This window comes from Hydractinia symbiolongicarpus, chromosome 2, assembly GCF_029227915.1.
Source record: "Hydractinia symbiolongicarpus strain clone_291-10 chromosome 2, HSymV2.1, whole genome shotgun sequence".
In the NCBI taxonomy this organism is placed as follows: Eukaryota; Metazoa; Cnidaria; class Hydrozoa; order Anthoathecata; family Hydractiniidae; genus Hydractinia; species Hydractinia symbiolongicarpus.
In genome coordinates, this window is record NC_079876.1 from 28,776,047 (window position 1) to 28,791,891 (window position 15,845).

The 15,845-nt window shown below is 31.8% G+C and overlaps 1 protein-coding gene across 1 annotated transcript; it reads left to right on the forward strand.

Annotated features, from left to right (window-relative positions):
- The first annotated feature begins 2,678 nt into the window (after positions 1-2,678).
- LOC130630533 (uncharacterized) lies at positions 2,679-15,699 on the forward strand. Its single transcript, XM_057444060.1, has 8 exons — positions 2,679-2,821; positions 8,419-8,675; positions 9,748-10,047; positions 10,272-10,562; positions 12,245-12,409; positions 12,931-13,049; positions 13,871-14,015; positions 15,007-15,699. The coding sequence occupies exons 2-8, from the start codon at positions 8,501-8,503 to the stop codon at positions 15,021-15,023; spliced, it is 1,212 nt and encodes a 403-aa protein (XP_057300043.1). The 5' UTR covers positions 2,679-2,821; positions 8,419-8,500; the 3' UTR covers positions 15,024-15,699.
- Positions 15,700-15,845: the final 146 nt, after the last annotated feature.

Here is a 15,845-nt window from a genome sequence, read left to right on the forward strand (position 1 = left end):
TTACAGTGTAAAATAAAGTAATTTTTTCTGTCATATGGGGGTGGATTTAGTGGTTAGAATATGTGAATTATTTCATATGATTACATGATTCTTCCCGTTATGTTTTTTCTATAGGTTCTTAGGTTAAAACGATTCCAGAACTGCGTGTCATCAAACATCAATATGAAGATACTTCGAATATAAATTTGCATTGACATGACATGCTAAAAGCTCAGTTTGTAACGTGAAACTCCTTTTCGCACTGAGATTTTGCGTAATTTGAGAAAACTCATTCCAAATATGGAATATATTAGGAAATAATTTCAGAAGACCAAGCCAAGGCAAATTTACTTAATCATCACTTTGCAACTGTTGGCAAGAGGTTAAATGGGAACGTTTCACCTAACCATAGCATACAGCACATATATAGAGTAAATCCATGTATTTACACTATCGATTGTTCCTGAGTTGTATGAAAAATCATTTAAAAACAGGTTAAAAGAAGGTAAAGCGTTTGGTGCTGATCAGATATCTGCAAGACATTTAAAACTCATTGGACCTCAAAACTGTGGCCTGTATGAAGTAATTAAATGAAGTATCAACTCAGTTAAATATCCATCTAGTTGGAAAACAGGGAAAGTAAAATGTTTATTTAAGAAAGGTTCGAAACAAGACTGTGATAATTATTGCCCTGTAACACTGTTAAGCATTCCTAGTAAGATCTTTGAGAATATGCTTTCAGCTCAAATAGACAATCATCTTAACCAATTCAACCTCATAAGTGAACACCAGTGGGTGTTTCGTCCAAATAGATAAACAGAATATGCCCTATTATACATGACTGAGATATGGCAACAAGCCATTGTTCAAGGAAAGATTGTTGCTGCTCTGTTCATCGATTTTAGGAAAGCATTTGACTGTGTTTCACGTGATATCTTGAAAAAGAAATTGATAGCTTCTGGAATTTTTGGAAATATGTATTCTTTGCTTAGTGACTACTTTAGTGAACGGAATCAGTTTACTGTTGTGAACGGACAGAAATCAGTTTAAGAGGAAGTGGAGTTTGGAGTACCTAGGCTCACTACTTGGTCCTCGTTTTTTCTCCATTGATTCCAATGATCTACCTGATAACGTTGATGATGGTTAGACTGATATTTGCTGATGATTCAACGTCGTTTTTTATCACAGGTTCGTTTAAACAAGCTTTTCTTGGAATCCAAAGAGTATTAAATCAAGTTAGGAAGTGGGCTTCTCTGAACGGCTTCAATATTCATGCAGGTAAAACAGAAATTATGTTTATGTCTCGTCAACAGTTCATCGGCCCATATCCACATTTTAAATTGAATGAAAATACAATTAGTGTTACCAAATCCATAAAATATCTTGGTCTTATCATTGACAATAAACTGTCTTGGAATGACCAGGTACATAAAGTATGTAAAGATTTTCGATCAAAGGCAAAGAAACTATACTCAATGAGGTTTATGGAACCTGGTGATTTGAAATCGATTTATTTTGGTGGAATACTTCCATCTGTGCTGTATGGTATAAGTGTTTGAAACCAATAGAAAGTATTTAAAAGCTGCCGGGTTTATCGGTAGAATCAAAAAGAATGTGAGTGATGAAAATGTTCTTAAAACATGTAACTGGAAACAAGTTAGCTGGTACTACAAAAGACTGTTGCATGTTTAACATATAACATTTACAACGAATTGTCACCATCTCCTTTAGCATATCTAGTTGAAAAATATGCTCATCAAACAGCCACAATTTAGAACTATTCGATATAAAACAACATTTCGTTATAGAGCCTCGGTATTGTGGAACAATCTAGCAGATGATATAAAACGGAAATCGTATGAAACCTTCAAACTAGACCTAACAAAAGACGTTTCAATTTTGAAAATTCAGTTTCAAACCTTTATTTCTGGTAAAGCACTAGAGTTTCATGTAATGTTCATGTAATTTCATGTACTTGTATATTATGTATTGTTTTAAATTTTATATTTTCAGGAGGTCCACATCAGTTTTTAAACTGCCATTGTAACTAATATTTTTTAACAAATAAATCATCCATCCATCCATCCATCTAAATGATCTGCCTTTTGATTAAATTTTAAAAATCAGGGACGCAACCTCATCCCCGGGCTCTTGTTCCCCTGAGCCTATTGCGGAGCAGTAAAATTATTTAAAAAGACAAAATGCCCTGTAAACGAGGTTTGCACGGACAAAAATTGGCTGTTCCTATACTGCTCAGGGGTCAAGAAGAGACCCTGATTACGAGAATGTGGCTTGAGAGCGTTTAGGAGGACTTTCACTGGAGAAAATGAAGGTCGAGGGCAGCCTCGTCACAGAGCTTTTTCCCTTTCTGACAGTTTCGGACACAGCTAGAAAAATGATTTAGTCTACTCCACCGTCCCCGCGCATTGTCAGAAAGAGAAAAAAGCAGTGGGACATTGGGCCAAAGTTGGGACAATCATGCGAAATAAAAATCTTTGTTTTGTTTTCTTGTACACGTGCACGAAAATTTGACTTTTCAATATGACATTGCATACAAAATGAGACCGCTTTACAGACCTGAAACATCGAGGATATAATTTTTTTTCGCTGTGTGGAGCGAAAATTTTCTTGGTGGTCATCACAACAGCATAGTTTTGATTTAACTTTGGTTACTTTGGAAAAGTATATAATGTGGCATTCTACGAAGGTTTATGGTGGTACATAGCTATGTCATGTTGAAATCTATGTGATATTTGCTAGCTAGCTACACTGATTCAAATTGGAGCCAGCTAATACTGTGTGTGAGCGCTGATGACTTAAAGCCACCTTTTAGTTTCACCAGGTAAATGGCATTTCTAGAGTGTTTAATCCTGATTATGAGACTGGCGAAATGACTCTTGTAAGGGGTGAACTTTCTCCACTTGGGGTGAATCGAACATAAGTAAGTAAGTGTAAGTAAAGGGGGATTTTCATGAAGCTGGAAATACTTCATTCTCTATAATCTCCCCTTTGCAATGCTTGCATACAAACTGGATGTCAGCTCTAACCTTCCACCAATACTACTGCACTTCTTATTTACTCAATGCTTGCAAGTCTGACAAAAAATTGAGTTACTACAGTACAGTCTGAATGTAATCTACCGCGTACACGCTAATATCACACCTTTGCGTGGAGGGCGGCAGTCGTTTGTCTTTTGTTATACAATTTTTTTTTGCGAGTTTATATTTGCGTGTTAAAAAACAATGTGCTAGCAAAGAAAAATGGGAGCAATATTTCTTGTAATAGCGAGATACATTGTGTAAATGTATTGATAAGCTGTTGCCTTAAGTATAAGCATGAAGTAATTAAATAATAAAAATCTTTCGCGAAGTTTTATAATACATTGCGCGAGAATGTACTGTTGATTTAATTTAAAAAACATATGAGAAGCATTGTTCACAACTATTAAATGACTCGTGCGTTTTTTTATTAAAAGAATACAACTACGGTTTATTTTTGTAAAACAAATGGTGTACTTTTTGAAATAAATACAATATCTACCTTTCTCGATGAAAACATTTCCTTCTTAACAAACAACGTAAAATAAATCCTTCTGCATATTTTTTTATTGAAACAAATTAAAACATTTCTATCGCCGCTTTTCGTTTTGAAACTTTTAAAATGCAATCTAAAAAAACATTTCTATCGCCGTTCTTCTTTCTTGAACTTTTAAAATGCAATCTAAAAAATCTTTTCTATCGTTGCTTTTCGTTTATAAACTTTTAAAATGCGATCCTAAAACACATTTCTATTGCCGCTTTTCGTTTATAAACTTTTAAAATGTGATCTTAAAAAACATTTCTATCGCCGTTTTTTGTTCTAAACTTTTAAAATGTGATCTTAAAACACATTTCTATCGCCGCTTTTCGTTTATGAACTTTTAAAATGCGATCTTAAAAAACATTTCTATCGTCGCTTTTCGTTTATAAACTTTTAAAATGCGATTTAAAAAAACATTTCTATCGCCGCTTTTCGTTTTTAAACTTTTAAAATGCAATCTAAACTTTTATATTTAATTACTGCAATTAAAAATTTCGAAAGAGTTCGCGCAAAATAGATTGCTAAAATTGATCTTGCAACCTATTGTGATTAAACAATCGATCGCGTGGGGTCATTGTTTATCAGCAAGGCAATTATTTTCTTAAAAAACAAAAGCTATCTCAATGTTATTGTTGTGTGTAACTGTTCATGCGAGTTTCGCGTCGGAGGTAGATTATATTCAGACTGTACTTGACCAACCCCTTTCCTGCAAACTCCACAAGGCCACTTGTAACACTTGGCTGCAATGCTACTAATCATGACTTTAGACTTTGCTGTGTTCACCCTTAGCCCTTTCTCTTCTAGTCCTTTCTTCCACTTCTCTTTTAATTTCGCCATGTAGTTTGGATATCAAAGGCTCATCTCTTTGTAATTTTAAGTTAAGCTTTATAAACGTTTGAAGAGAGCACTGATAGAAAAGAAGATAAATTTCCGTCATTGGATCTTCGAATTTTTCTTTCAAACGCACAAATTAAGGAGCTGCGCTATCTTCAGACAAGAAGTACGACTTAAGTGAGGGATATATTTTTAGTGCTCTACTGACAGCAGACTCTAACGATAAACATCTAGTGCTAACGTATTTGATTATTTTCTTGTCTTCCTGATCACAGAAGTCACAAAAACTTTCTAATTGCACCTAAAATGAGAATTCGTTTTCTATTTGGTTCAGTTAAAAATACACAAAGAACTCACAACATTTGTCATACCATACCTTCCTTTTTGAACTTTTATCGAACCAGTGGAACAGATCAACCAGAAAATCTTCAACATCGAATTTGCACTCTTTTGTGAATGAATCGGGGCTTTTCCGGCTGTGTTATGTACAATGTGGCAAGGACAACCATTGAAGTATATAGAAGGGTTTTTTTTGTAAGACACAAGTCATGATGGAATTTCTTTTCCCTAGATATACGGCAGTATTATCTAATCCGATACTAACGCAGTTATCCCAACTTATGTCAGATGATATAAGAATCATGTTGATATTGGCGAAAAGTGCTTCCAATTTTCATAAATTAAAATTTATCTTAAAAATAGATTGAGCTAAAATAATGTAATTAGGACAAGAGTTCCTAAGAATGCTTTCATACCTTCTTTACATGTTCCCATATCCAGAATTTGAGAATGAACTTTTCCCTTGTCGTCATTAAAAACCTGTGCTAATAACGGGTTTATTTTCATGAGTCCTTCATCATTAGAACCATCTGAGCCAATAGCGTATGGACCTGATTTCATCTTACTGACCAGCAAAGGTCTAATAAAAATTTATGTGAATATTGATCTAAATTTGTGTACATAAAAAGATATTTCGAAATCAAAAAATGTTGTACTTACTTGAAATACAGCTTCGACGTCCCGTTTACCATACTTTTAGTCTTTGTTTTTGACCACGCGTATGACTGAGCAATTCTAAAGTCAAGAAATATTTCTTTCGTCAATGGAGAAAGAGTTTCAGCCATATGGAGTGGCGCATTGTGTTTTATTATTACAAGTGCCATTCTCACTTCTGCATTTACGATCTTAAATATAAAATACAGTTACTATCAGCATAAACAGAAAAATGTAGGTTGTGGCGCACAGTGATATAGGACTACCTTTTCTTTTAGTGAATTATTAGGAACTTTGATACGAATTTGTTGATTAAGTTGCTTTTGGAACTCCTTGTGCTTCTCGCTGTCACAGTGGCGAAGAACATCTGCATAAGCTTGATGAGCGCAGCTGATTTTCTTTGAGCAAATGGTACAAAAGAAAAGCATGCGCATCTCCTTTAGCCAGTTGAATATACGGTCTTTCTTTTGTCCAATCAGGATTAAATTTGAGGAATATTTGGCAGCTCCACTCATCTTTCTTCCTTATTCAACCAACAACTTTTTTCTTCCCTAATTCGCAATTTTCTTCATGTTTCTTTTTACAGGGCCCAAAAAAAATACTAATTGTTCGTTTTTTAGAACCTTCTGCACTATTATTTTTCCAGCGTGTGAAATAAATTAAATGCGTGTGTCACACGCTCAATGTGTGTGAGTTGACATGTCTGAGGGGGTAGGATTGGCGACAGGAACTGAAATGGAATCTTATTAGTCATTATAATATATATAAGCTGGAACTTTGTTTTTTTTAAGTATTTTTTAGTCTAATTTTTTATCTTATATAATTTTGTTTTGAATAGTTGGAACATGATTTGTTCTTACTGCTATCAGGAATTCTAACATCAGTATCGTGTATCATGTGCGACACCCAATATCCACGATTTTTGTGCTCAAAAGTGAAATAGTGCCATTGTGGAAGATGGCCAATTGTTTTTTTAGATCACATTTTAAAAATTTAAGAACGAAAAGCAGCGATAGAAAGGTTTTTTAGATTGCGTTTTAAAAGTTTAAGTAGAAAAAACATTTAATGTACATAAAGTTCCGAAAAGTTGAACGGCGGCTGATAACAACACTAACGATGGATCACGTAAATCATTATTTAGAATAATAATCTGTTATTGTTAATGGTTTTTGTTATTTTATTTTTATTTTTTTTTAAGTTTAAATTTTTAAAAGACGACTATAAAAAGCTTAGAATACCATTAAAGCTTGAATTATAAAATTACAAAAAAGCTACTGAACCCAAGATATAAATATCGCCGTATTCCATTAACAATATATATAATAATTAGTGCATCCACAAGTAAAAACAAATGAATTAAATAGACTTCTCAAAAAAGATTTATGTTAACTCTGAGAACTGCAAAGCCTTTTTAAATCATTCTCTGACTTCGTATTTTGCATATATTTTAAATGAATCGTGATTTCCACCGTGAAACTATCGTGGTTTTCATTACCCATTGCGATGAACATGATCATCACGATAGTTTCGTGATCTGCTATCTAATATTTTTATAATCATGACAGACATGATAGGATCGTGGATTGTGGATCGTGGGTGTTACGCATGATGCACGATCATGATGTTAGGCTTCCTGATAGCGTTACTGTACTTATAGAATATTTGTCGTTAATTTCTCTAAAATTTGTGTTTATGTTGCCAATGGAGCTGTATAATCCAGCATGAATATTCTTTCACTATTATTAGGTAGGAAATGGGTTGTGATTTCTTATTTTGAAAACGATAATAACAGCAGCATTTCCGATTTTTTAAAAAATCTAAAGGCCTTGTATTGCTAGCATTCTTTTACCTTTATATTTCATTATCAAGAAAAATACATGGCATATGACGTTTTACATTTAAAAGGCAATGCAGCATCTTCAAATTCTATTATCCAAACAAATTTCTAAACGCCATAGTATAACAGATAAAGATTGTTTTGATAAGTTTTTTTTTATGTTTTTACGCCAACAGCGTCGACCCATGTTGGCTGCATGGTTAAATTTCTCACAAAGAGACATTGGTTTTGAATATTGTTTTATATACTTTTATATACTTTGTGATTTGTGTAAAGGATAAACAATTGCCATATCTATAGATGTATAATCTAGAAAACAAATCAGAGACATTAGCTATTTATCATTTCATGCGAGAAAAAATAAAAAACCTTTCTTTTTTTCATAAAAATTGTGTAGCCCAAGGTAAGTATAGGTATATAACCTTTTCTGGCATTTTCTCCTTGAAAGCCCATTTTTACTGTATGTATAGTAATTAAAACTTATTTTGATAGAAACTGCTGCATATTACATACACTGCTGGTTTATCGTTCTCCTTCTTAGTTAACACATGTCACACAAAATTTCATGACAACTAAAATATAAATCCTGCAGTGAAAAATCACAGAGAACAGAAAAGCCAAACCACAACAAATCATAGCCTGGTAGCCATGTGTTTTGTTTTGTTTTGTTAATTTTGGAGATCTCCCATGCGATCTGTCAAAACTATCTTGGTAAAATGAGATCGTCACATGCTACATTTGTCCAATGCATTGCACTAACCACTTCGTCCCAGACCTTTTGCCTTTTTTATTCAGCTTTGTTCACAGAAACTGGCCAAGGCTTTAGTTTAATTGTCTTGAATTCTCACCTAAACCTTGAAATCTCACCTAAAAAAAGCAGAAATTTTATAATGCTCCTATACTATGGACATCAGAAAATAGGCTTCGCGTAGCTTCGCAATTAAATAGAGCTACAAAAAAATAGGTTTATATTGATTGCAATTCACAACATGTGTGTTCAAGGTAACCACTTATTCCATCAGTGCTTTTGCTTCGTTTTGCAATTTTTTTGTACTGGATTTTCTATTTTCCCGAAGTCCCAAGGCATATATATCTAGGACATTCACATAATGACAATCTCCTTGTCAATATTTTTTTTTCCATCAACATTTCAATTAAAAAAAATAGTTAATATATAATAATGCTTTTTCCTTTAGAGTATTTTAGAAGACGTTTTATATTTATAATGACACTGGTATAATACACAAGAACTGCTGGTGTGGTGTCTTTTGATAGACTATGTATTGTTTCTTACTTTTAATGTTCATTGAAACAACATTTATATTTGCTAACACAAGATCTAATGAAATTATTCTTGTACCTTATAACTATCCGGGTTATATCATTGGATTTAATGAGCAGCAAGATATATATGTTGTGGACGATGTTGAATACCGTTTTCGTATCGTAAAAGGTAAACAACCTTGTTGTTATGTCTATTAGCCCAATCTGTGATGTTTAATAAGGGATTTATGTAAAAATATAAACTGTTGAAATTTTTGAAAGATCCTAAAAAATTGAAAAGTGTTAATTAAAACTGATTGCTTTGTTTTTATATTCTATGAAGTAACAGACCCCTTGAATAAGGACACTTATTAACAATGTATAAAGTGTGTGGTGTGTGTCACGTGATCCACGCAATAGTAAAGTTTTCATCAATGTTGTGATTTATTGTGTAGTTTACATGTTCTCAACCTCAGGTTTACCACGATTTTAATTCTAATGTAAAAAAACTGATTTGGAGAAAAAAAGCTCTTTTCAGCTGTGATTTGGAAGCACTGTGGCCACTTCCCAGTAATCCCTTGTTAATGGTTATTTTCTTGCAACAACCATTTGGAAATAAGTGATACAATCGATTGATGAAAAAAATGCCATTTGCAATTTTTACGTTTTGTAGAATGAAAAATTTGTGAGCATGCAAATGGGAACCCTGTCACATGTAATGTTCAAATTTTTAAAAAAAAATTAATTAAGACTAAGTAAGACTAAAATGTTTTACATTGATTTTTATATACAGCTTTCAATAAATACTTCATGCATTGCATTGTGGGGTAATTTAACTATCAGAAAATCAATTTGTTACGTTTTTTTATTATTATTATTAATAATATTTTATTATTATTATTTCTGGTGTTTACACAAGTACACAGCACAAGACATGCAATGCATGCCATGCTTCGACTTTAAGTTCTACAAAATATCATCTTTTACCAAACTGTAAAAAGTCAGAAATTTTATTTCAAATTTTGCACAAATCTTGTGCTCCTTTCACCAACATTTTCCTCCCTTGAGAAATGTTCCAACCCTGAAATTGTGCAAAATCCATTGAATTTCAACCATTAAAACTAATTTTGCAAAAAAAGGCAAAAAAAAAAAAAAAAATTTTAAATAAGGACATTTTCTTTATGTGAAGTTTTCTGAACATAAATTAGTAATAATTTTACTGTTTTAGCTTTAATCTGTTTAGTTGTGCTTGCCTTTAACAGGGTTAAACGGAGAACCAAGCACTATATCCCTTCAATTTGGTGTAAGTGGAAACTCTTATGTCACACACAATGGATCTCTTGTTTATCTTCAAACAAATGACAACACCTTTCAATTCAAACAGAAGGCCTCATTTTATCCCAGGCTTAATAAGTTTGTGTCTGGATATGTCGCTTTGGAATCTTCGAGCAAACCGGGTCATTTTCTTCGACTTCAAAATTACACAATGAAATTACATGCTGAAGAGAGATTTGGCAACTTTAAAAAAGATGCTAGTTTATATAATTCTACAATAACAACCGGTAAGTCCTTGCATTGGAACTAGTTTCTAATGAAGGGAGTTTTAGTGACAAAAAGTTTGAGTTTTTCGTGATTAATTTTTGGCATGCATAAAAAAAATTCATTAGTTTCATACCTTTTATAAAGAGATTTGGTTAATTTAGGCTTAACGATCATCATTATTAGAGAAAGGCAAGTGTCTTGGGATCATTTTAAGTTATGATTATTTAACATCCTATGTTTTCAGGATTATTATGTGAATCCCAGAAATTAAAGATTTCATGTCAATTAGGAGAATCAATAAAGTTTGTTTATGGCATGTATGGACATGATGAAAGTGTATCTATTTGTGGATATGATAAACATGTTTCTTGTGCTTCCACAACGTCCTTATCAACTTTGAAAAAAAAGTGTTTCAACAAACAGTCGTGTAAACTGTTTGCTTCAAATTCCTGGTTTGGTGATCCTTGTGTTGGTGTGAAGAAGTACTTGAAAGTTATTTATTATTGTGTTAAAAGTGGAATAAATAACGAAGAAGGTTTGTATATAATGTAAAGTAAGCGATCCCCATAACGCTTGAATAATAAACAGAGTGTTTAATCAAATTTAAAGTAACAACTAAGTACAAGGAAGAAAAACTAAGTGATTAATTGCTATTCATAAGAAAAAAACTTTAAAATCACATTAATGTCTATAATTTCTTTTTTTCTTTTATTTTAACTTTCAGCTTTCTGCAATTCTCCTCATTATTGTATGTGCGACCAGAACTAACTAATAAAAAGCATTGATGTGTATATTTTAATAACCACATCCCTAGAATTAGCTTCCTTTTGAAAAAGCACCCGCCCTGTTATATTAAATAAGCACCTATGTGGTTGAGTCTTCACGGTAAAGAACAACTCACTTATTAGTAATCATGAGAAAAGTTTCATCAGCCTACTGTAATTTCTCTTTTTAGCCTCCTCCCCTTATTTAGCCGATTCCTGAATAAAACAATGTTCACATATGCCTAATTTTACAACTTTAGGAAAATGCAGAATTTGAGTTTGCGAATATACACATTTTCATTTAACTTGTAGGATTAAAGGTTGCAAAGTATCGACCTCAAATAGCTAAATTTTTTTATCTAAAGTGAATAGCATTAACACAAATTACAAATAAATAGATCTAAACAAAGACATGTATACCAATAGGGGTCAATTTGGCAGTCTTGTCTAACTTTGCCATAGTTAGCCTGTACAACCATATAATTTGTGGGAATCTATAATTTTGCACCATTTCATCGTTTCCCATTTTCTGTGATGCCTTAAATTGATTAATTTTTATAATTTTTATAAAGATTATTTTTACGATTAGATTTCACGATATGAGCAAGTTCAATTAAAGGCTACTTCATCTCTGAAATAAGTTAAAATGGGAAAATACTAGGTTTGTTATAATTATAAAACCTAAAATGGTTCTTTTGTGAAAAATCTTCAAAAATTATGTCCGAGACATAATTTCGACTGACTCATGAAAATTAATTTTTGAAAATGTCCTTGCGAAAATTAATCAACTTAAACTTTACTTCTTTTTCACATGTTAATGTTCGTTCAATTTTTTATTTTTTTTTGTTTAAGAAAAAAAAGGTATACAAAAGATAGCAATCATTAAGATCATTCTCCTTGTTGACAAAAATATGATGGACAAATAATATGTGTTAAATAGACTAAAAGTGAACCTTACAGCTATCATTTTTAGACTGGATGGACAGACGGGACAAATAATATGTGTATTATATAGACTAGTCTTGAACCTTACAGCTATAATTTTCAGACTGCACAGACATACAAGACAAATAATATGCATTATATATACTAGCCGTGAACCTTAAGCTATCATTTTTAGACTGGACAGACAGACCACAGACATTTGGTACTACTGCTTTATTATACCGATTTATTTTAAAATTCAGTCGAAATATAAAAATTGTAGTTATACTTTTTTTCTTGAAAGTATTAACAACAGATTATTGTATTTAGCTGGCCTAATTTTACAGAGTGATTGACTTCAAGCCAACATTTTGTTTCCCTAACCATATATAAAAATTCAAAGTTTGATTTTATTACCCTTTTAAATGTTGTTATCAGAAAACTTTATGAAAAGTTGAATTATCAAGTAGGAATCTGAGTGTAATGATATCAATTGTATATATTCTTAACGTATGTAATTTCCTTTAAGGAAGCTTGGCATGGATTGCAGGTCCAGTGATATTTGTTATATGTTGTCTCTGTTATGTCAGGAGAAGACGGGCACAACCTGTCCAGACTCAAGTCACATTGCCTAATGACCATAAAAACAATAAAACAGAAACAGCGCAGCAGGAAACACAACTCAACACTAATGGTAACAGATATTTTCATAATAGTAGTCACAGTTTTACAACCTTCTGTAAAAAAATGGATAGTTTAACCACTGATAATTCAAAAACATGTTCTCAAAGAAACTTTCATAATCATTGATAATTCTAGAACATGTTCCCAAAGAAACTTCTATAACTATTAATAATTTTCTTTGATTTATTGACATAACCTTAGTACAAATAACCTGCGTTTCACAACCATGAATTTTTGTTAGTTGATTACTGTGGGTTTCTTAAAGCAATGGTTTGTTTTGTTGTTGCTTCATTTACTTGTGTTTCTTTGCAGATGAAACATAATTTTATGATGTAAAACAGTTTGGCATTATTTTTGCGAATTGAAAGTTCTGCTAGTAAAATTAGCACCCTTTAATCAGGTTGTAGGCCATACCCTAATTCCTCATAACTAACTTAGTGTGGTTTTCAGATTTCAAATTGAGAACACCCAGTTTCTAAATATCTAATTCTTTTTATCCTTTTAATTTTTTTTTGTTATGTTGTTATATAGAAGAAAGCCAAGTGTCAGCAGTTAGTGATCCCCCACCAACATATACACGAGCAATTTTGTTGCCTGCAATAAAATTGGATGACTTACCTCCACCAAGTTACACTGATGCCATTGCAATGGTATGTTTATTAGTAACTTTACGAAGTCGCTACTGGTGTTAGTTTACAAGTGTTATAAACGACTCTAAAAATAGATAAATGATGCAAATATTAGAAATTTATTTCTTAAGAATAGTGATACTTACTAAAAATTTATAAAGAATGCAAACAACAAGTTATCTCTAAAATAAAATTTTCCTGCTTTTTTTTTCTCATGCTTAGCCCTGAATTAAATACAATCCTATTTTCATGTTACTTATTTGGACATTGGCATTTTTTGGCAATTTTTGAAAATAGAAAAACAGCATTGACTGACGAAATCACCACAGTCAAAAGACAGCAAAAGTTTGGCAGATGGGAACGTCGTAATGTGCTAGTCGCAGTTTCTGCGATGGCTGCATTATGGAACAACAACACAACAGCCTTCAAAGATTCAAGAAATTGAGAAGATAGACCATGCTTAAGTCAGCAAGAATTATTACAGTTTAATCCTAAGTTTTAGAAATCCAAGTTTTAAGTCCATTGTAAACATTTACTAGAAAACTTTGACAAGTCAAAGTGTGTAGGTTTGGATAAAAAAAGGCCGTAAAGGATTTCTTGTGAATATGATTTTTAAAATTAAGCATTTATTGCAATATTTTTTTAGCAACATCGTAGTTATATTTATTGTTTTGAGAAAAAATAGCTGTAAACAATTTCTTGGATAGCAATTGTCTTTTTGATTAAACACACCAAGCTTTATCTATAGTAAACAAGGAAAACATTTTTCTGATTTGTTGGTTTTATTATTATTGTGGTTACTACAGAGAAGAAAAACATGCTTCTTCTTTTTTTATGTTTAGATAGAACCTCTACCATATGAAGTTTCTGAAATTGATACTAGTAAAAAATCTATTGCAGACTTTCATAATAAGCCTATATCGCCGACATATCAACTTTATGAAAGTGATATCAGTGAGCAATCTATGACAGGCTTTCATAATGCAGGTAGGGTAAATTTTACTTTATACCTTTTACTTTTTTTAGGTTTAATTTTAGTTCTATATTCTTAATGATGGTAAAAATAGTTGACAGTTAATGTGATAACCATATTCAATATGGTTGCGTCACAGCTTCTTTTTTCCAGACCCCCACAGTGTAGTTTTATTACTTCATGCTAACAGCTATCAGGAAAAGGATGCATTAAATACTAATGCGAAAAATAAGTACTGCAAGGGCCTTTAGCTAGTCTACATATTGTAATGCTTATTATCTGTGAGCCAGAAAAAAAGAGTGACAGGCAACTTTCCTTGGATTTTTTAAAGGTTGAATTTCTAGTTGTTAGTATCTACTAGTCATTAAAGACCGTAGAAAAATCCACTTAGGTAGAAGAACAATGGAAAAGATCGGTTAAAATTATTTTGACGTTAGCAGCAATGACCTGTTGGTGGTCCATGAAATATTTTTTAGAAATGCCTTTTCTCATCCCTCTATAGAGCTTAAAACATTTATCAAGAAAATTTAAAGGACTATGTGCTTTCGATGAATAGTTGAAGAGATAGGATTTAAAGGTTTTTTGATGACATCATCAACCTGTCGGTTTTGAAACTGTGCAATTAACCTAGCTTTGGGAAATTGAATTAGTCTCAGGTGGTCCCTAGTTACCCATGCGGTAGATGATGTTCACGCATTTCCAAGCTATATAGCCGTAAACTGAAAGTGCAATGCAATGGCTTCTCTAATCATAATTAAGTTATTGCCATCAAATCATTGTATTAAGATCAACAAAACGCTAATTTTTCTGTAAACAGATGAGATGTAAAAACATCCTTTTTGCAAACGTCACAGACATATACATGCAGAAGTATCCTATTGTATCTAAATTTGGGGATAAAATCTGTGAATAGTAATGCTATCATGTAATGATAAATTCTATGAATAGTAATGGTATAAAAATAAATCTTAGTACAGTATATGTATGTACAAAACATTTTTTTAGGTTACCACTACTCCTAACAACTTGGCTGTTGCACAACCAGACTTTTGCAGGTTGATATATTTAAATATGTAATATATAAATTTTGTAAAAAGATAGGGTTTGAGGTTTTTTACTGGTACATTCTCTCAATTTATTCTAATATTGCCCCCCAAAAAAGGAAAATATGAAGATTTACGGAGCAAATCCTTCTTGTTAAAATCAAGAGATGGTTATTTAAATTAAATTTATGTTGGCATGTCAAATTTAATAATTGACTTATGTAATTTTTTTATTTATTTAATTGTGTGCATTTTACAATATAATTATATGACATTTTTAAATATTTATTACACTATTTTAATTTATTATACACAGAGATTTCCAAAGCAATTTTTAGCATCTTGTAAATTTAAGATATGTTGATAATTTTTTTACAAAACTCAAATCATTGTGTCGTGTCAAGAGTGTTCAGAACATGAAAAGATTCTCACCCTCCCCATAAGTTTTTTTATAATTCTCATTATTAGTATACATTAGTATACCTAATTTTTTGCTCTTTTGTATTATCCCATATTAGTTATTCTTAATACACAACCCTGAAATATATGTGAACTCCTTGCAATAATTCTTGTAACTTTTATTATGAATTTTAAACATGTTAAAATTGTAAATTAAAAATTGCAGGCATAATGCGTGTTTCAACCTAAATTTCTTATGCACAAACATTGTGTTTTTCTTTACTATTTGTTTTGTCTAAAATTTTCTTTTAAAATGTGTTTTAAGGTTTTGGATAAAATTTGTATTTTTTAAACAACTATTTCCTCCTCTAATTAACTAATTAACTCTAATTAATAAACACC

What these genes read in the sequence shown, in the direction of transcription:
- LOC130630533 (XM_057444060.1), top strand. Translation starts at nt 8,501, where the DNA reads ATGTATTGTTTCTTACTTTTAATGTTCATTGAAACAACATTTATATTT. An exon ending in TAATTCTACAATAACAACCG is followed by an intron (nt 10,048 to 10,271) that starts GTAAGTCCTTGC and finishes CTATGTTTTCAG; the next exon opens with GATTATTATGTGAATCCCAG. An exon ending in AACACAACTCAACACTAATG is followed by an intron (nt 12,410 to 12,930) that starts GTAACAGATATT and finishes GTTGTTATATAG; the next exon opens with AAGAAAGCCAAGTGTCAGCA.